The 20,599-nt window shown below is 44.5% G+C and overlaps 1 protein-coding gene across 1 annotated transcript in view; it reads left to right on the top strand.

The window, feature by feature from the left end:
• The window catches only part of LOC119958180 (extended synaptotagmin-1-like), a 165,262-nt gene that overhangs the window by 95,228 nt on the left and 49,435 nt on the right, over positions 1-20,599 (top strand). Inside the window, 4 exon segments of the mRNA XM_038786528.1 lie at positions 9,608-9,680; positions 13,971-14,060; positions 19,432-19,487; positions 20,021-20,141. Coding sequence (XP_038642456.1) covers positions 9,608-9,680; positions 13,971-14,060; positions 19,432-19,487; positions 20,021-20,141 — 340 coding nt within the window.

Raw genomic sequence — 20,599 nt, 5'->3', positions numbered from 1 at the left:
TAGACATGACTTAGGATGTGTTGGTTGGAGAAGTAGGCTGCAAGGGTTGGGCACACTGGATATGTGGAGCTTGTTCAAGGAACAGCTATTGCATGTTCTTGATAAGTACGTACCAGTCAGGCAGGGAGGAAGGGGTCGAGCGAGGGAACCGTGGTTTACCAAAGAAGTGGAATCTCTTGTTAAGTGGAAGAAGGAGGCCTATGTGAAGATGAGGCATGAAGTTTCAGTTGGGGCGCTTGATAGTTACAAGGAAGCGAGGAAGGATCTAAAGAGAGAGCTGAGACGAGCAAGGAGGGGACATGAGAAGTCTTTGGCAGGTAGGATCAAGGAAAACCCAAAAGCTTTCTATAGGTATGTCAGGAATAAAAGAATGACTAGGGTAAGAGTAGGGCCAGTCAAGGACAGTGGTGGGAAGTTGTGTGTGGAGGCTGAGGAGATAAGCGAGATACTAAATGAATACTTTTCGTCAGTATTCACTCAAGAAAAAGATAATATTGTGGAGGAGAATGCTGAGACCCAGGCTATTAGAATAGATGGCATTGAGGTGCGTAGGGAAGAAGTGTTGGCAATTCTGGACAAGGTGAAAATAGATAAGTCCCCGGGGCCGGATGGGATTTATCCTAGGATTCTCTGGGAAGCCAGGGAAGAGATTGCTGAGCCTTTGGCTTTGATTTTTAGGTCATCATTGGCTACAGGAATAGTGCCAGAGGACTGGAGGATAGCAAATGTGGTCCCTTTGTTCAAGAAGGGGAGTAGAGATAACCCCGGTAACTATAGGCCGGTGAGCCTAACGTCTGTGGTGGGTAAGGTCTTGGAGAGGATTATAAAAGATACGATTTATAATCATCTAGATAGGAATAATATGATTAGGGATAGTCAGCATGGTTTTGTGAAGGGTAGGTCATGCCTCACAAACCTTATCGAGTTCTTTGAGAAGGTGACTGAACAGGTAGACGAGGGTAGTGCAGTTGATGTGGTGTATATGGATTTCAGTAAAGCGTTTGATAAGGTTCCCCACGGTCGGCTATTGCAGAAAATACAGAGGCTGGGGATTGAGGGTGATTTAGAGATGTGGATCAGAAATTGGCTAGTTGAAAGAAGACAGAGAGAGGTAGTTGATGGGAAATGTTCAGAATGGAGTTCAGTTACGAGTGGCGTACCACAAGGATCTGTTCTGGGGCCGTTGCTGTTTGTCATTTTTATAAATGACCTAGAGGAGGGCGCAGAAGGATGGGTGAGTAAATTTGCAGACGACACTAAAGTCGGTGGAGTTGTAGACAGTGCGGAAGGATGTTGCAGGTTACAGAGGGACATAGATAAGCTGCAGACCTGGGCTGAGAGGTGGCAAATGGAGTTTAATGTGGAGAAGTGTGAGGTGATTCACTTTGGAAAGAATAACAGGAATGCGGAATATTTGGCTAATGGTAAAATTCTTGGTAGTGTGGATGAGCAGAGGGATCTCGGTGTCCATGTACATAGATCCCTGAAAGTTGCCACCCAGGTTGATAGGGTTGTGAAGAAGGCCTATGGTGTGTTGGCCTTTATTGGTAGAGGGATTGAGTTCCGGAGCCATGAGGTCATGTTGCAGTTGTACAAAACTCTAGTACGGCCGCATTTGGAGTATTGCGTACAGTTCTGGTCGCCTCATTATAGGAAGGACGTGGAAGCTTTGGAACGGGTGCAGAGGAGATTTACCAGGATGTTGCCTGGTATGGAGGGAAAATCTTATGAGGAAAGGCTGATGGACTTGAGGTTGTTTTCGTTAGAGAGAAGAAGGTTAAGAGGTGACTTAATAGAGGCATACAAAATGATCAGAGGGTTAGATAGGGTGGACAGCGAGAGCCTTCTCCCGCGGATGGAGGTGGCTAGCACGAGGGGACATAGCCTTAAATTGAGGGGTAATAGATATAGGACAGAGGTCAGAGGTGGGTTTTTTTACACAAAGCGTGGTGAGGCCGTGGAATGCCCTACCTGCAACAGTAGTGAACTCGCCAACATTGAGGGCATTAAAAAATTTATTGGATAAGCATATGGATGATAAGGGCATAGTGTAGGTTAGATGGCCTTTAGTTTTTTTTCCATGTCGGTGCAACATCGAGGGCCGAAGGGCCTGTACTGCGCTGTATCGTTCTATGTTCTATGTTGTCAAAAGCTGCCCCTCAGCTCTGCTGTGGGCAGTAAATTAAAGGGTATACTGTTAGCAGTTTTACAATCTTGAAGAGTGTAGAAAATGTGTGCAACACTATAACTGATATTTAAAATTGTGTGGAAAACTGCTCACCTATGAGCACTTTGAGATTTGAATTTATCTGGGAGCCTTTAATATGTGCCCTAATGTGCATGAATTTTGGTTACTTTCAGCTCCCAAAGTCATTAGTATATTAATGCTCCAATTACTTTGTCTGATTAATCATTGAATAATGCTTAACAATGTTATAACCTACTAGCTATATCACTATTGACTGAATATAACCATTAAATATCAGTGAAATAGTCCTGACTGGTGAGGCGATTGACAATGAACTCAATATGGTAAAGAAAAGTGGATAATGGATCGAAGAGGTGCAAAGACCTTGTTAAAGCAACAGGTCAGCCATTCCTACTTGGAACGTCTAGCTGGGTTTTTTTATTCCTGGTGAATATATTATGAAACTGCCATGTGGTTATCCAGAGATCTTTCTGGAAAGAAAAAGAGGTAGCTTATCATTAAAGTAATTAGTGTGGTCACAGACTGAGCTTGTCTGTTGTTATACGAGTTTAATTCTGGCCTAAAATGTTCATTTGCTACACACCAACTGAAATGTTAAATATGTTGGGCCCCAAAACAAAGGAGCACTTGATTTAGAAATTCTTCCTTCCCCCACATGTACAGTAATGTTCTGTTCAATTCCTGCCTTGGAGTGTCTGTGAGAAATCTGCACGTTCTCCCCGTGTCTGCGTGGGTTTCCTCCGGGTGCTCCGGTTTCCTCCCACAGTCCAAAGACGTGCAGGTTAGGTGGATTGGCCATGATAAATTGCCCTTAGTGTCCAAAAGGTTATGTGGGGTTACAGGGATAGGATAAGGGATTGGGCTTGAGTTGAGTGCTCTTTCAGAGAGCTGGTGCAGACTTCATAGGCCGAATAGCCTCCTTCTGCATTGTCAGAATTCTATGATTCTAACAACTGGTCACCAGGTGATCTCCTTGAGTATTTATTTGCATAGCCAAGAAGCAGTGGGGTGCTCCAAGTTGTTGAACTTCGACAATCTAAGTGGGAATAGGGCATTTTAATAGGATTTCCAAATTTATCTCTACAGAAGAAAGAAATTCAAAAGTTGTTTTTGGGCTGCACATAAAGTTTCGAAACCAGGATCTTTTTCCAAATGGTAGGCAGAGACTAGTGGGATACTGCAGGGATTGGTGCTGGGACCCCAGATATTCACAATATAAGCTATTCACTATATAAATGATTTAGATAAGGGTACTAAATGTAATACCTCCAAATTTGCAGACAACACAAAGCTGGGAGGGTAGGTTGAGCTTTGAGGAGGATGCAGAGATCCTTCAGTGAGATTTGGACATAAGTGAGTGGGCAAATGAATGCAGATGTAGTATAATTTGGATAAATGTGAGGTTATCTACTTTGATAGCAAAAACAGGAAGGCAGACGATTACCTGAACGGCCACAAATTAGGAGAGGGGAATGTGCAAAGAGACCTGGGTGTCCTCATACCCCAGTCACTGAAAGCGAGCATGCAGGTGCAGCAGGCAGTAAAGAAGGCAAATGATATGTTGGCCTTCATAGCGAGAGGATTGGAGTACAGGTGTTACAGGTCCTTGTTGAGGCCACACCTGGAATATTATGTGCAGTTTTGGGCTCCTTGAGGAAGGATGTTCTTGCTATAGAGGGAATGCAGCGAAGGTTGGCCAGACTGATTCCTGGGATGGCAGGACTGACGTATGAGGAAAGATTGAGTCGGTCAGGATTGTATTTTCTGGAGTTCAGAAGAAGGAGGGGGGGATCTCATAGAAACTTATAAAATTCCAACAGATCTAGACAGGGTTGATGCAGGCAGAATGTTCCAGATGGTGGGGGTGTCCAGAACCAGGGGTCACAGTCTGATGACACGGGGTAGACTATTTAGGACAGAGATGAGGAGACGTTTCTTCACCCAAAGTGTGGTCGGCCTGTAGAATTCATTACCACAGGAAGTAGTTGAGGCCAAAACATTGTTTCAAGACGCTGTTAGATATAGCACGGGGCGAAGGGGATCAAAGAATATGGGTGGAAAGCAGGATTAGGCTATTGAGTGATGATCAGCCTTGATCATAATGAATGGCAGAGCAGGCTTGAAGGGCCTGCTCCTATTCTCTAAGTCTCTGACTTATTGCATGCAGAAAACTGAGGGTTTCCTTCTTGTTTGCTTCTCTGTGCTCCCACTCACCAACAGGTTGATCCCTCCCATCAAAAGTGATGCGTGTACAGTATGTGATGGTTGAAATAATCTTTTATTGTCACAAGTAGGCTTGCATTAACACTGCAATGAAGTTGCTGTGAAAATCCCCTAGTTGCCACATTCCGGCGCCTGTTCAGGTACACGAGGGAGAATTCAGAATCACCTAACAAGCATGTCTTTCGGGACTTGGGAGAGGAAACCGGAGCACCCAGAGGAAACCCACACAGACACCGGGAGAACGTGCAGACTCTGCACAGACAGTGACCCAAGCCAGGAATAAACCTGGGACCCTGGTGCTGTGAAGCTACAGAGTAAACCAGTGTGCTACTGTGCCGCCCAAATGATCGAGGTGCCACTGGTGTGAATAGTGATTTTGGGGGAGATGTAGAAGTCATTTGAGGGAATTGTTTGGGAGGCAGCAGGTGGCTACAGGGGTTGTTTTGGGGAGAGCGACGCAGATTAACTGGTGAGAAATAGACGAGAGGTTTCAAAGAAGAAATAAAATTACAGTCCCATGCAAAAAGACATGGAAGTGCACCAGCTTTTCATTTAAATATTTTGACATGCTTTATGGGGCTTTCAGGAGGCTCTGGCACAAGAACTGTACAAGCACACTAAGCTGGCGCAAAATCATGGACGGAAGGAATTGGATGTGAAGCATGCAATGTCCAAATGTTTGCTGCACCGCATACAGCTGAGCGCAAAATCTATCCTACAGCCAGATGTGACCAAATATAACTCGTGACTTTGTTACTTTTAAAAAAATAATGAAAAACTCGAGACCTGCAGCCAATACTGTGAACAGAGCGAGACCCTCTAGTTATCACTTCAGCGGTTTGAACAAAGTGTGTATCAGACGCACTAATCTGAGAGCACTTCCTTTTTCTGAGAACTTTCCACTGTCTTTAACCAGCTTTCTGGCATTTTCTTGTCGTGGGTGGTTCAACAGCATTTCTTGAGATGTTCTGAGGAGAAGTAACTCTTCATTATTGATTGGGAGGGGAGCCTAACAGGGAAGACAGTGGAACAGCAATGGCAGAAGTTTTTGGGGGTTATTCGGGAGGCAAAACAGAAATTCATCACAAGGAGGAAGAAACATGCTAAGGGGAGGATGAGGCATCCATGGCTGATGAGGGATACAAAGTGGCAAGGATTAGTGGGATGCCAGAGGATTGAGAAGCCTTTAGAAGTAAGCAGAGGACAACTTAAAAAGCAATAGGGGGAGGGAGGGAGAGAGAGAGAGATGATGAAATTTGAGTGCAAGCTAGCGAGTAATGTAAAGGAAGATAGGAAGAGTTTTTTTTTTCAATATATAAAAGGTAAGAGAGAGATGAGAATAGACATTGGACCACTGGAAAATTAGTCTGGAGAAGTAGTAATGGGGAACAAAAATGGCAGAGGAACTCTGTTGGGTAGATTCGCCATGATAAATTGCCCCTTCGTGTCCAAAAGGTTAGGTGGGATTACTTGGTTGCGGGATGGGGTGGAGGTATGGGCATAAGTGAAGTGCTCTTTCCAAGGGCTAGTGCAGACCCGATGGGCTGAATGGCCTCCTTCTGCACTGTAAATTCTATGACAACTGAGTAGTTATTTACATCAGTCTTCGTGGTAGAAGACACCAGTGGGATGCCAAAGCTCCAGCAGAATCGCGGGGGCGGTGGGCAGAGGTGAGTGCAGTGACCTAAGGAGAAGGTTCTGGGGAAACTGAAAGGTCTGAAGGTGGATAAATCTCCTGGACCGGATGGACTACACCCCAGGGCTTTGAAGGAGATAGCTGAGGAAATTATGGCATTGGTGGTGATCTTTCAGGAATCACTGGAGGCAGGAAGGGTGCCGGAGGACTGGAAAATGGCTAATGTAACACCACTGTTTAAGAAGGGAGAGAGAAGACAGGAAATTATAGGCCAGTTAGCCTGACTTTGGTAAGATTTTGGAGTCCATTATTAAGAATGAAATTGCGAAGGGCAGCACGGTGGCGCAGTGGGTTAGCCCTGCAGCCTCATGGCGCCGAGGTCCCAGGTTCGATCCCGGCTCTGGGTCACTGTGTGGAGTTTGCACATTCTCCCCGTGTCTGCGTGGGTTTCAACCCAAAAGATGTGCAGGTTAGGTGGATTGGCCACGCTAAAATTGCCCCGTAATTGGAAAATGAATTGGGTACTCTAAATTTTAAAAAAAGAATGAAATTGCGAGTACTTAAGTGCATGTTAAAATAGGGCTGAATCAAGGGGAGGTCATGCCTGACAAATCTGTTAGAATTCTTTCAGGAGGTAATGACTAAGTTAGACAAAGAAGAGCCAGTGGACGTGATCTATTTGGATTTCCAGAAGGCCTTTGACAAGGTGCTGCATAGGGGACTGTTAAATAAGTTAAGAGCCCATGGTGTTAAGGGCAAGATCCTGGCATGGATAGAGGATTGGCTGACTGGCAGAAGGCAGAGAGTGGGGATAAAGGGGTCATTTTCAGGATGGCAGCTGGTGACTAGTGGTGTGCCTCAGGGGTCTGTACTGGAACCACAACTGAAATGTAAATTAATCATCTGGAAGGAGGGGCTGAGGGCATTGTATCATCTGCAAACTTAGCAACAAAGATATGTCGAGGGACAGATAGTGTTTAGGAAGCAGGGAGGCTGCAGAATTGTAGTTTTTCCAGTGAACCCTCCAGGGAAGGGATCTGATCTGGAGAGGCTACTGTTTCGGCTAGCCAGGGGTAGTTTTAGGTATCAGGGATACGGGTGGCTCATGACAGGGACTTGTTACGTAAATTGAACCTGGCCAGTCTGGTAGAGGGGGTGAAGACGGACTTGGACGAGGTGGGATGCCCTCCTGTTGTCAGGAAGGGTTCAGATAAACATTCTCCCGAGGGTCTTGTTTGTGTTTCGATGTCTCCCAACATTCTTCCCGAATCTTTCTCTAGTAGGGTCAACCAGTCAATTTCAACTTTTGCTTGGGAGGTTCCTCCCCACCCAACTCGGTTCGAAGGGCGTTCTTGCAGAGGGATGGACAGTGTGGTGGTTGGCATTACCGAATTTGATATATTATTACTGGGCAGCAAACATTGAGAAAGTGCAGAGATGATTTAAGGATTCAGGATTATGGGGGCAGATGGAGGAGGGAGGCTTCTTGTATAGGTTCGAGTTTGAGGACACTTGTTACTGCTCTTCTTTGGTTCTCTTCAACTAGGTTCTCTTCGAGTCTAATGGTAATAGCCTCTCTCAGAATATGAAATCAATTCAGACAGCACTTCAAATTAGGGTCTATGTTGCTACTGGCGCCAATCTGTGTGAAGCATTGGTTTGTACCGGCTGGGATGGATTCATTGTATAAGATCTGGGAGAGGAGGAGGCGGAGAAGTTTAGAGATTTTTTTGTGGCGAGTAAGTTTGCTGGGCTGGAGTTGTTGGTGGAAAGAGTTCCGACTTGACACCACTGTTTAAAAAAGGAGGTAGGCAGAAAGCGGGTAATTATAGGCCAGTTAGCTTAACTTCAGTAGTAGGGAAGATGCTGGAATCTATCATCAAGGAAGAAATAGCGAGGCATCTGGATGGAAATTGTCCCATTGGTCAGATGCAGCACGGGTTCATAAAGGGCAGGTCGTGCCTAACTAATTTAGTGGAATTTTTTGAGGACATTACCAGAGCGGTAGATAACGGGGAGCCAATGGATGTGGTATATCTGGATTTCCAGAAAGCCTTTGACAAGGTGCCACACAAAAGGTTGCTGCAGAAGATAAAGATGCATGGCATTAAGGGTAAAGTAGTAGCATGGAGAGAGGGTTGGTTAATTACTAGAAAGCAAAGAGTGGGGATTAATGGGTGTTTCTCTGGTTGGCTAGTGGTGTCCCTCAGGGATCCGTGTTGGGCCCACAATTGTTCAGAATTTACATAGATGATTTGGAATTGGGGACCAAGTGCAATGTGCCCAAGTTTGCAGATGACACTAAGATGAGTGGTAAAGCAAAAAGTGCAGAGGATACTGGAAGTCTGCAGAGGGATTTCTGCAACAGGAAGAATATCCTGACTTCTGTGATTTGCTGCAGTGTCATGTGCAGACCTTGCTTGTAAATCAGGCCGCAGTAAAGCTGTGCTATGGCTCATTTAACACATCCAGATAGGAGTGGCAGGTGCCCTTGAGGTACTTTTGGATCGGCAAATGATGTTGTCTCATAATTGGCACTTCTCATGCAGATCATTTAGTAGTCTGGCAGTAGACACTGAATCCAAACCTGCCAACCTCTAAGTGCCATTTATATCACAGCACCTATGTTTGCCACTTGCAATACTGCATGGAAAGAGGGATGATTATGCAAGAATGCAGCATCAGGAAAAAAAGTTAGAACGTGTTCAATGCACTTCCTTCAAAGTCTCTCAAAGTGAAATTGAAAATCCAGGCAAAGCAACAAACTTGGCTTGTATTAGCATCATTTTGTCCAGATTTTGCACCTCGACATGAAGCCCAATGAAAAACTTGCATTTGCTTATTTTGCAACCTTGGAATATTGCAAAATGTTTCACTTGACAATGAAGTGCTTTTGCCACATTTCCTACTCTACAAGATTGACTGCACTTCAAAAATTCACCACTGGCTGGGCAGTACTTTGGGACTTCCTAAATGTAAGTTCATTCTTTTTTTCCCTCTCCATAATATCTCTCTGGTTTGATGTGTATATTTCTACATTTTATGTAATATATCTCGAGGTGAAAAAAACTGAATAAATGTTTTTTTACAACTGGGTTTGGACTTCCTTTAAATTAGCAAAATTTGAGGGAAAGCTACAATGAATTTAGTTTCTCATCTCTCTTGGCACCTTTCCCCTACCTCCACCGAACACCATTGCTACATGAGAAGGCAGTTAGGGTCACACCCCTGGCCTCTACCAATGCTCTGTAATTGGACCGTGGCAGGTGTGACTCCCCTCAGAGCTTCCTTCCAACAGTCTGAGAAAGAAAATCTGCTAGCTCCTTTGACCTTGGGTAACTAGCTATTCTATTTGACATCAGGTCTATGAACCTAGAGATTCCTGATCAAACACTGCCTTCAACTCACTAACTGACGAGCCCTGGATCACAATTGAACCCCAAAAAGGACACAGTCTGCCCCATGCTTTTGAAGCCAGTATAGTGTGCACTTTCATATTCTCTAAAAAGGGGTTTCCTCTGTTGTCTTTCCCTCTGTAGTTACATTGGTGACTGTGAAATCAATGTTGAAGTGAAGAAGTATTTCTGCAAAGCGGGAGTGAATGGCATTCAGGTAGGTCATTTCAATGGGAAATAGTAAAGCTCAGTGCACCATGTAGGTAGGTCATTTCAATGGGAAATAGTAAAGCTCAGTGCACCATGTAAATTTGCGCCCATTTTCTAGCACCGTTATTTCAAATGACAAATGAAAGGAAATCCCAATTTTTTTAAATGTCACCCTCAGTGGCACACTGGGCACATGCATTATCAGCTGTGATTTTGAACCACACAGGCCTGGAAGGTTCCATGTTTGATCCCTGGAATTCACCTGAGGAAGGAGCAGCGCTCCGAAAGCTAGTGTTTGGTGTTGTAAGACTTCTTACTGTGCTCACCCCAGTCCAACGCCGGCATCTCCACATCAGTATGCACAGGCTAGGGAAGGAGAAAATCAGGTCCAAGGTTCCCAGTCAAGGGGAAAATATGTGGGTGTGGAGGTCAGATCAGAACTCTGAACTCACCATGGTTCCTTTTTCCTTTGACAGCATTTTGCAAACCCCCCCCCCCCCCCCCCCCCCACCACCGAGAAGAACAAGGGCAGCAGATGCATGGGAACACATCTGTTAGCATTTTCTGCAACTTCTGCTCCAAGTCACACACCATGCTGACTTGGAAATGTATCGCTGTTCCTTCACGGTCGCTGGGTCAAAATCTCAGAATTCTCTCCTTAACAGCCCTGTGCGTGTACTACACCCTACGGACTGCAGTGGTTCTAGAGAGTGAGTAGCTCACCAGCACCTTCTTGAGGGCAATTGGGGATCGGCAATAACTGCTGGTTTTTTGAGCAACGCTAATGAATAAAAGTTTTAAACAAAACCTGAATAGCTATTCAACACTCAATTCCTTCAGAGCCATTAATTATAGAGAACAGTAAGAAGCAGTAAAGTTGTTGTTAAGACCTTGCATTGCAATAAAGGAACATGCAATATATGATTGAACTGGAGGAAGTCACTGTTAGCATTTCCTGTAAGACTTCAGGTTGAATGAATAATTATCGGCATTTGTGAGCCATTATTGAACAGTGAATGAGCTGACACTGAACTAAGGCCCTCGTTATGATATTTTCACTTCCATATCACTTTTAGTTGAGCAGCAGCTTCTGGTGCTTTCTTCTGGATAAAACCTTTCCTAAACATCAGTACTTCTGAGGGGCTGGTTTAGCTCACTCGGCTAAATTGCTGGCTTTTAAAGCAGGCCAGCAGCACGTTTCAATTCCCGTACCAGCCTCCCCGGACAGGTGCCGGAATGTGACGACTAGGGGCTTTTCACAGTAACTTCATTGAAGCCTACTTGTGACAATAAGCGATTTTCATTTCATTTCATTTTCTGAGCATAGAGTTATCATAACCATGAGGAGATTGCAATATATCCCATAATACCCTGACAATGCAGCCCCTAGTTGCAGTATTAAGTGACAAACTCTGGCCACTTTGTCCTCCCAGGCACAAAGTAGTAAAGTGATTGTCATGAAGTTATGAAATAAGGAAAACTGATTTAAGAAATAAAATTAAATACTATTCTGCTACAAAAATAAATTGAAGCAATTCTGTGGAATACAAATGCACAGGGGCAATATGAAAAGCACACAGAGGCAGATGGCAGTGAATATGAACCCACTCTTGTGTTCTTTAAACTCTTGATAACCATACAGCGCCCAGGTAATAAACCACAGTAGCATCTAATAATGTCATTAGCAGCCAATCTGACAGCATCCATGGAGAGAAAAACAGAATTAACTTTTCTGCTGATGACCATTTGTCACGTTAATTCTGTTTTGCACTGTAGATACTGTCCGACTTGCTGAGTATTTCTAGCATTTTGTCTTTTATTTCAGATTTGCAGCAGCATCCACAGTATTTTTCTCTTGTGCAAGCAGCCAAACTGCAGCCGCCGCAAGCAGCCAATCCACAGCAGCTAATCCGCAGCTAGCCAATCTGCAGCCTGCGTTTCCCCATCGGTCACTCAGCTATCATCAGCAAATTTTCAGCAATTGGTCTGCTGCCAGCTACCTGCAGCAGGATGGGCTGGTTTCAGATGGCTGAGGTTACAAGATAATTGGGGTGAAAACAAGAGAAGTGATGGGGTGAAAGAATAAATTACCAGAAATGGGAGTGGGTGAGGGAACAGAGCTAATAGAATTATGATTGGAAAGGCAGGAGCACTGGTACAGTTAACATTGACTTTGACAGTAACTTTCTAGATAAATAATGAGTATTGCTGAAAAAAAAAGGGACAAGTCAAAGCTTTTTGTCTTGCACTCATCAGGACACTTTACAAGAATATCAATATTAAAGGGAAAAGCAACAATTTATACTGTATGAGAAGAGAGAGCTGATTGGATGACGTGGACTTGATTGGTAGAGGTGTTTCCATGGAGAATGCACCAGTTGATGGGGACTGACAGTTAACTGCCAAACATTGTTTGCAATTTAAACCGAGCAGTTTGACCCTGATTGGTCATGGCATCATCTGCTCCTGTCACTGAACCTGCCCAACCCAAACAGGAACAAAAAATCCAAACCTATGTTTTGAGCTTTGCGAGCACAGTTTGGTCAAGTACGGTCTGTACCTTGCCCGTTGTGAATAACGGAAGGGACTTGCTATTTATACGATCCACCAGTCTTTGGGACGTATGGGCTACATACCTAGCATCACACTGGCACTGAACCTCAAATACCACATTACTCATTTGTGTGATTGTGAGAAAGTCTTTTTCGCTTGATGGCAACATCCTGTTAGTGGAAATACCACTCGTGGTGCTACTGCATAGCAGCAGTGTGAACAGCTAGCTTCACCTGTTGCTCAAATTTTTGATACCTTATTCTTCCAGGGTAATCCGAGGTAGACTGGGCACTTTTCAGGACTGAATGACAGCCTTAGGCCCGTTCATGAGTTTGCGTGGTACACAGTGCAAAATTATCTGATCAGGGTAGCTATTTTCCACATCAAGCTTGCGCGGTGCGCAAATGGCTTGGGCCCTATATACATGGTTGCTGATAAGGCCAATCTCCTAAGATGTGGAACCGTAAGAATCCCAGCGTGTGTATTGACCATTGACGGTAGGCTTGCGGTTGACTGTGGTTTAAAACAAAAACTCTGGCAGATTCTTTACCAAGTACGTCAAGGAAAGGGAGTTAGTTCATTTGACTGCTATATTTCAGAGGTGAATTTGAGCGCAGGGTGGAGCCTATTAAGACATGCAAGGAAATTATTACATGCTGCTACGGATTTAAATAGACCAAACTTATCATTCACATATTGGAAAAGGATATAAAATTGGTTTAAGAATTACGCTGACAACCAATTTAACATATTCAGTCGGGCTTGCAGTTTAGTGCGCTTTGCAGAATCACAGTGGTGCCATGGCGCAGGAGGCCATTTAGCCCATTGTGTCTGCATGGTTTAGCTCCGGCTGGTTTAGCTCAGTTGGCTGGACAGCTGGTTCATGATGCAGAGCGAGGGCAGCAGTGTGGGTTCAATTCCCGTACCGGCTGAGGTTATTCCTGAAGGTCCCCGCCTTCTCAATGTTGCCCTTTGCCTGAGGTGTGGTGATCCTTGGGTTAAATCACCACCAGTCGGCTCTCCCTCTCAAAGGGGAAAGTAGCCCATGGTCATCTGGGACTATGGCCACTTTACTGTGTCTGCACTGTTTGTGTCCTGAAAGATGCACGTATTAATACACAGGGCCCTGTTCTTCACAGACGAAAGAGCATGTACATTGCACCTATTTCCACTAAATAAAATAAGTGACAGCCATTCGCTGGCCCATTACACAGGGCAATGCCTTGCCCAATCCGAGTCGAGCAGCCTGGTTTAAATTGGAAATAATGTTTGGCATTTATTTGTCAGCCACCATCAACTGATGCATTCTTAATAGTAGGCCTCTCCAAAAGTCCGCTTTCCAACCAATCAGCACTCTCTTCTCATGCAGTACAAATTGGTTTTTTCCTTTATTGGCATGCTTCACAAGAATACCAATATGTGAAAAGTGAAAAACTTCATCATGTTTCTTTTCAGCAATGCTCAAGTTCCATACTACCAACAACTATAAATACTGAAATGTGGGAGCAGTAGGAGAAAGTGAAATACCTGTATATTAATCAAATTATTATTGCAAAAGTTGCTGGGCTAACATGACTACTCCGTGTGAAACATGCTTTGGGAGAAACCCAGAAACTTATTGGTAATTTTGGCCATGAACCTAACCTATATTGTGTGCAACACATTTCTCCTGAAGTGTCCTAGTATCTATTATTCAAGTGTCTGTTCCTTCACTCGATTATTCCTTTCCCCATCTCTCCTATAGCTCCATGGGATGCTTCGCGTGATCCTCGAGCCCTTGATTGGAAATATGCCATTGGTGGGAGCAGTGACCCTGTTCTTCATCCGCCGTCCGGTAAGTGTGTTGTGGAAGCAAAAAGAAAACCCACCAATGGAATAGAAGATGAAGGATGAATGCAGGACTGCTTCACTCGGGATCAGTGAGATCTTAACTCGAGATTATTATAGTTCTACTGTAAATGATCTCCGTGTCATCTGGAGACGTGATTTATAAGGAGCCGAGTCATGTTGAATTAGTTGATTACATATTTGCTTTTTAAATAAACATTTTATTGGGGTATTTTTGGTATAATAACAACAAAATAAACAATATACATGAAACCATAAACATAGTGCAAAAGCCATTTACCTCTCGGACAGGTCCCTCCCTTATTGACCCCCTACTCTAATCTAAACTACGCCCCCCCCCCCCCCCCCCCCCCGTCTGCTGACGATTAATTTCCTGCAAAGAAGTCAACGAGCGGTTGCCACCTCCGGGTGATCCCTAACAGTCACCCTCTCGAGGCAAACTTGATTTTCTCCAAACAGAGAAAGCTAGCCATGTCTGATAGCTAGGTCTCCGACTTCGGGGGCTTTGAGTCCCTCCAAGCTAATAGTATCCGTCTCCGGGTTACCAGGGAAGCAAAGGCCAGAACGTCTGCCTCTTTCTCCTCCTGGATTCCCGGGTCTTCTGACACCCTGAAAATCGGCACCTTTGGACTCGGTGACATCCTTGTTTTTAACACCGTGGACATGATGTCTGCAAACCCCTGCCAAAATTCCCTAAGCTTCGGACATGTCCAAAACATGTGGACATGGTTCGCTGGTCCTCCCGCACATTTTGCGCACCTGTCCTCCGCTCCAAAGAATCTGCTCATCCGGGCCACTGTCTGTGAGCCCGGTGAATTACCTTGAACTGTATCAGGCTGAGCCTGGCACATGTTGCGGACGAGTTGACTCTACTCAACGCGTCTGCCGAGAGACCAGCCTCGATCTCACCTCCCAGCTCCTCCTCCCACTTGCGCTTCAGCTCCTCGGTCTGCGTCTCCTCCGACCCCATAAGCTCCTTTATAAATGTCCGAGATGCTCCCTTCTCCTACCCACCCTCTAGAAACTACCCTGTCCTGAATCCTTCTTAGCAGTAGGAGCGGGAAGGTTGACACCTGTTTACGTAGGAAGTCCCGCACCTGCAGATACCTGAATTTGTTTCCCTCGCCAACCCAAACTTTTTCTCCAACGCCCTCATACTCGGAAATCCCCATTATGAACACATACCCCATCCTCTCAATCCCCGCTCTCCACCATAACCGGAACCCCCCCCCCCCCCCCCGTCCATACTCCCCGGGGCAAACCGGTGATTGGGGCCCAGACCGATGCTCCCACATGCCGCCTCCACTGGCCCCAAACTCTCAGGGCCGCCACCACCACTGGACTGGTGGAGTGGCGGGAATGGCAGAGGCGCTGTTACCAATGCCCTATATTATTTGCTTTTAAATAACTCCCATACTGAATAGTCTGTGGACACTTGTTGCCTGACCTCACACATACAAGCGGTGGCCATTTGGTGAGGTACTGGAGGACTACCCCAGCAGGAGTCAGCATCATTAGTGCAAATGAGTAGTCGAGGGAAAATTGACAAAAGAAGCAAACGTGTAACCAATATGGACAATAGTTTGGTTGGCAATCAAGGGATGGATTATGAATCGGGAGAGGGTTGCTGTTAAATACACAGTTATCCGACCCCATTTGGAAGTGCACTTCTCACTAACTAATCATAAGGAATGTATTAAATGTATTATTTGTGTTAGAGAGATGGGAGATGAGTAATGCAGATAAATACTGGAATCAGGAATTGAAGTTATAAGGAAAGGTTGAAGAGTTCGGAGTTGGGAGGTTGGGTGTGTTACCTTTAGAAAAAAAAAAGACTTGAAATTGAAGTCAACATCATGAAGCTATCAACATTGGAAAAATCTTTGGCATATCATCTTGAAAAGTGACAAATGTTAATTTTTTAAAAAACTTTTAAACCAAACAAGGGCACGGTTGTGTAATGGTTACGTGTGATTGCATAAGATTACATAGGATATATGGCACAGAAACAAGCTATTCATGTTTGCATTTATGTTCCACTTGAGCCTGCCCCAATTTATCATGGTAATTCTCTATTCCCTTCTCCTTCATATATACCTGTCTAGCTTCCCCTTAATCCATCTGTACTATATCACTCAACCACGTCCTGTGGTAGCGAGTTCCACATTCTCCCCACTCTCTGGGTGCAGTAGTTTCTGTATTCCCGATTGGATTTCTTTATGAATATCATATTTTGATGGTCTCTAGTGACGCTTCTCCCCACAAGAAAATGTGACGTGATTCATTTTGGAAGGTCAAATTTGAATGCTGAATACAGGGTTAAAGGCAGGATTCTTGGAAATGTGGAGGCCAACTGCGTACTACGAAGATGCTGGCGGATTTGTTGGGGGGGGGGGGGGGCGGGTGGGGAAGAACCCTCCCGATACGAGCTAGACAGGGCACATCAGGCCCAAGCTGAAGGCAAACGAGTTGCCACGGTTAGTTATAGAACATAGAACATAGAACAGAACAGTACAGCACAGAACAGGCCCTTCGGCCCTCGATGTTGTGCCGAGCAATGATCACCCCACTTAAACCCACGTAACCCGTATACCCGTAACCCAACAATCCCCCCATTAACCTTACACTATGGGCAATTTAGTATGGCCAATCCACCTAACCCGCACATCTTTGGACTGTGGGAGGAAACCGGAGCACCCGGAGGAAACCCACGCACACACGGGGAGGACGTGCAGACTCCACACAGACAGTGACCCAGCCGGGAATCGAACCTGGGACCCTGGAGCTGTGAAGCATTGATGCTAACCACTATGCTACCGTGAGGCCCCAAATTTATATTTTGCTTGCACAAGTTCCATGTTAAGGAGAAGGTCCTGAGGTGGGCAAAGCAAAGGCATGAGGTCAAGTGGGAAGGAGCTTGTATTCAAATATACCAGGATTTAACAATAGAGCTGGCGAGAAGGCAGGCGGCCTTCGGTCGGGTGAAGGCGGCACTCTTCAGCAATGGGGTGAGGTTTGATGTGGCCTATCCGGTGAAGCTGAGGGTGACATATAACTTGAGAGACTTTGAGATGGTAGAGGCAGCGGAGGCGTTTGTGAAGGCTAAAGGACGAGGGTTGAAATGAGAGATGCGACTGAGATTTGGCTTTGGACTGAGGGGGGGGGGGGGGGGGGGGGGTTAAATGTGTACAATCCTATTTCTTGTTTCAGGTTCATTTGTGGGGGGAACAGTGGGGTTTTTGGGTTAATTGATGGGAAAGGGTAGTTCACCTTTGCTATTGGCTACAGAGATTACGTGAATATTGGGCTTGGGTGTTATGGCAGTTTTTTGGGGCGTGTTTCTTTGCACTGGTTATGCGCGAGTGTTTTAGTTTTCAGGGATTGGGTTATGGGGGAGGAGATTGGGAGGAGGAGGCCTGGGCAGGGGCCTGCACACTAGCAAGCGAAAGTTAACTAGTGGACGGCAGTGTGGTGGGGGGACGGGCCGCGGTCGTTGGAACCTGGTCGCACGGGTTTCAATGGGCCTGGGAGGTGGGAAAGGTAGGAGAATGGGATTGATACAGGGAGAGGTGTTTTCAAAAGGAACTGCATGATGGATTCTGGGAGGGGTTCAACGACAACAAAGGGCGAAAGGCCCCTGGTCAGAATAGTCACGTGGATACTCCAAATTAAAAAAAATAAATAAATATGCTGTGGCACGTTTTCCCAAAATTAGTTTGTGAGATGAAAAACTCAGCTTCTTCCACATTCAAAATGCAGGAGAGGAGTGTTCAAGACCTCATATTCACAGTGGTGGCGATAGAAGGAGTTTATGATTGTGGATAGGAACAGTAAAAGAACCCCAGAAATTAATATTAGCTAATGTGATGTCCAGAGTCAGAGAAGTCAAAGCCCAGAGAGTTTTCCTTCATGACTGATAGGTTTCTGGTTGGAGGCGACAATAGGAAAATCCTTGAAATGAATGGCACTGCAGCACGATGGGCTTCTGGTGCTTACATTGCTTGACAGGTGTTGATCAGAGACTTTTAAAAAATTAAGCAGGTTTCATGGAGTTGAGAGACTGCTTTCTTAGGTGGGTGCTGGAGTCCTTTCTAGCTGCCGTTAAAATAGCAGCCTGTCTGTGAGACCAAAGATGTCATGTTAAAATTGTCTAAAAGGCCAGAGACATGGTCGATTAATGGTTAATTGCAGCTTAACAATTGGTTTCTGTGCTTTTAGCCAGAATTCTGTATTGTTCCCTCAACGGTCCCCTTTTGAAATGGACCTAGACAGTCCCAGCTGCAAGATGAGTCTGTTAATAACTCTGTAGGAATATCTTTTGTGATAATTCAGGTTGGGGAGCCAGTAAGTCTGCATGTTCTCAGCTTTTATTGATTACAAGGGTTCTATACAATATAGTGTGATATTCCACAGGCAGAGAGGGGAATAATTTTTCTTGTAACTCTTGGTGGTAGCTCCTGGAACAAAGGGCCAGTCCTGTGGACAGGTGACTTGTACCGGTCCTCTTGTTTAATTCAGCAGAAAGTCAATTTTTTAAACATGGCAAAAAAAAGCTTTGGATTTCTTTTCATGTCAGAGGGACCCAATACTATGGTTTTGATAATCTGTGGTGTGGCTTTTAGCAATTAATACATTTGTACTCCGAGATCTTGTTGATCTTCTACCCCCCTAGACTTTCAAGTAGCAAATGATCTTCCTATTCTTCCTACTTATTACTAGGTTAGTAATCCAGAGGCCTGGACTATTAATCCAGAGATTGAGAGTTTAAATTCCACGGTGGCAGTTTAAGAATTAAATCTGAAAATAAAAAGCTATCATCAATAAAAGTCACCATGTAGCTGTTGGATTGTCGTAAAATCTTAATTGATTTACCAATGTCCTTCAGGGAAGGAAAGCTGCCACTCTTGCATGGACTGTGTGTGATTCCAGTTCCACACCAACATGATTGACTCTTAGCTGCCTTCTGACCTTCTGAACTGGCCTAGTCATTCACATCCTGGGAATAAATAAAACATTTTGCAAGATTGTCATAGAAGGTCTTGGTTCACAGGGGTGCTGGTTGTGTAGTGATCCATCTTTGACTTATGCTCTTGTTGTGTACAAGGCACAGAGCAAGGGTTACATTTATCCAATGGAGCTAGGTTTGTTTATATGAATGGCTTTGACAAAATAGTCTAATTTAAACCAAAGTGAATGAAACTTGGCAGATCTGCACTGGATTTGAATGGAGACCTATTTTCCGAGTTCCCATGTGTGACAATGAAAGGTGTCTGTATTGAATAGCCAAACCTGATGCACACTAAATTGAAGTACAGTTTGAGATTCTGACATTGATTTAGACACTTTTGTCTTTTCAGGTACTGGACATTAACTGGACAGGACTCACCAACTTGTTGGATATTCCAGGGCTGAGGTATTGATCGTAGATACGAGCAAAAAGAATTAATCCTCTGAGGATCAAAAATAAAATCAAGCATTCAAAAGATTATTCCAAGAACATGAATTACATTCTCGAATTCTGGGTGTCTCTCGCCTTTCTTCCAAAAATGTACAATGTACAAACAAAACCAAAGCATATTGAAAAATGTAATCAATAATATAATTTCATAAATATACAGTACTTTGCATATGATTTAATTAGAATTCTAATGTTTGGTTAAAAAAAGATGAGCACAGGGCCCCACTGGCATCCTGTAATTGATTCAAAGGCAGCACATCTGAAAACACTGCAAACTGCCAAAAATTCCAGAGACTACACCTTAATCGTTTCAGTAAAAAGTAATTATTCTTCAGAGTTCTAACCTCTGGTTACCCTTGTGTCTCTAAGTTTATCTCCGATATATTATATTCCTTTGCAATTGAAGCCTCTGATAAATGTTTTTTTTTGCTCTATTACACTATTTCCCTCCATCTCTTGCATTGCTCTACCTCTTTTTCCTTGTTCAGCTCAAAGTCTGATACCGTACTTATGGACACCATTGCCTCTTTCCTGGTTTTGCCAAACCGGATCACGTGCCCTCTTGTTGGAGAACTCCACGTTGCTGAGCTCCGTTCTCCCCTGCCTCGGGTATGTTTTCACCAAATCATTGACAACAAAATTGTTTTTGGGGTGCAGTTCTCTAGGATGGTGCAATTTTGGTGGTGTGTCAGCATTAAGTCCACCTATTTGTAGCCCAATGTTGAAACCTTGATATTCTTTTGAGAGTGGGAGGTACTAATGCATTTAGTAATAAATAGCACCTGTCTGGCCAATCATAGCGCTGTGGTTGTGGTTTGCTTTGTTTGTACCAATAAAACATGGGAAGGGAGAGCTTCATTTTTAACTTCATCACCTGAGCACTAACCAGGTGGAAAAAATTTCTCACTTTGTAGAACCTGGCAGTTCCGTGTTGCATTGATCTGAATGGGATGAAATCCAGGCAAGTTCTACAAAAGATGGGTGATTTGCTCTGCCAGTTTCCAGCCAGCCCAGATGGAGATGGAAATTACCACTCCCTCACCAGTCTACTTTGTCATTAATGTTCC

The sequence above is a fragment of the Scyliorhinus canicula genome, chromosome 28 (assembly GCF_902713615.1).
Source record: "Scyliorhinus canicula chromosome 28, sScyCan1.1, whole genome shotgun sequence".
In the NCBI taxonomy this organism is placed as follows: domain Eukaryota; kingdom Metazoa; phylum Chordata; class Chondrichthyes; order Carcharhiniformes; family Scyliorhinidae; genus Scyliorhinus; species Scyliorhinus canicula.
This window is presented reverse-complemented; position numbering and strand designations above follow the sequence as displayed.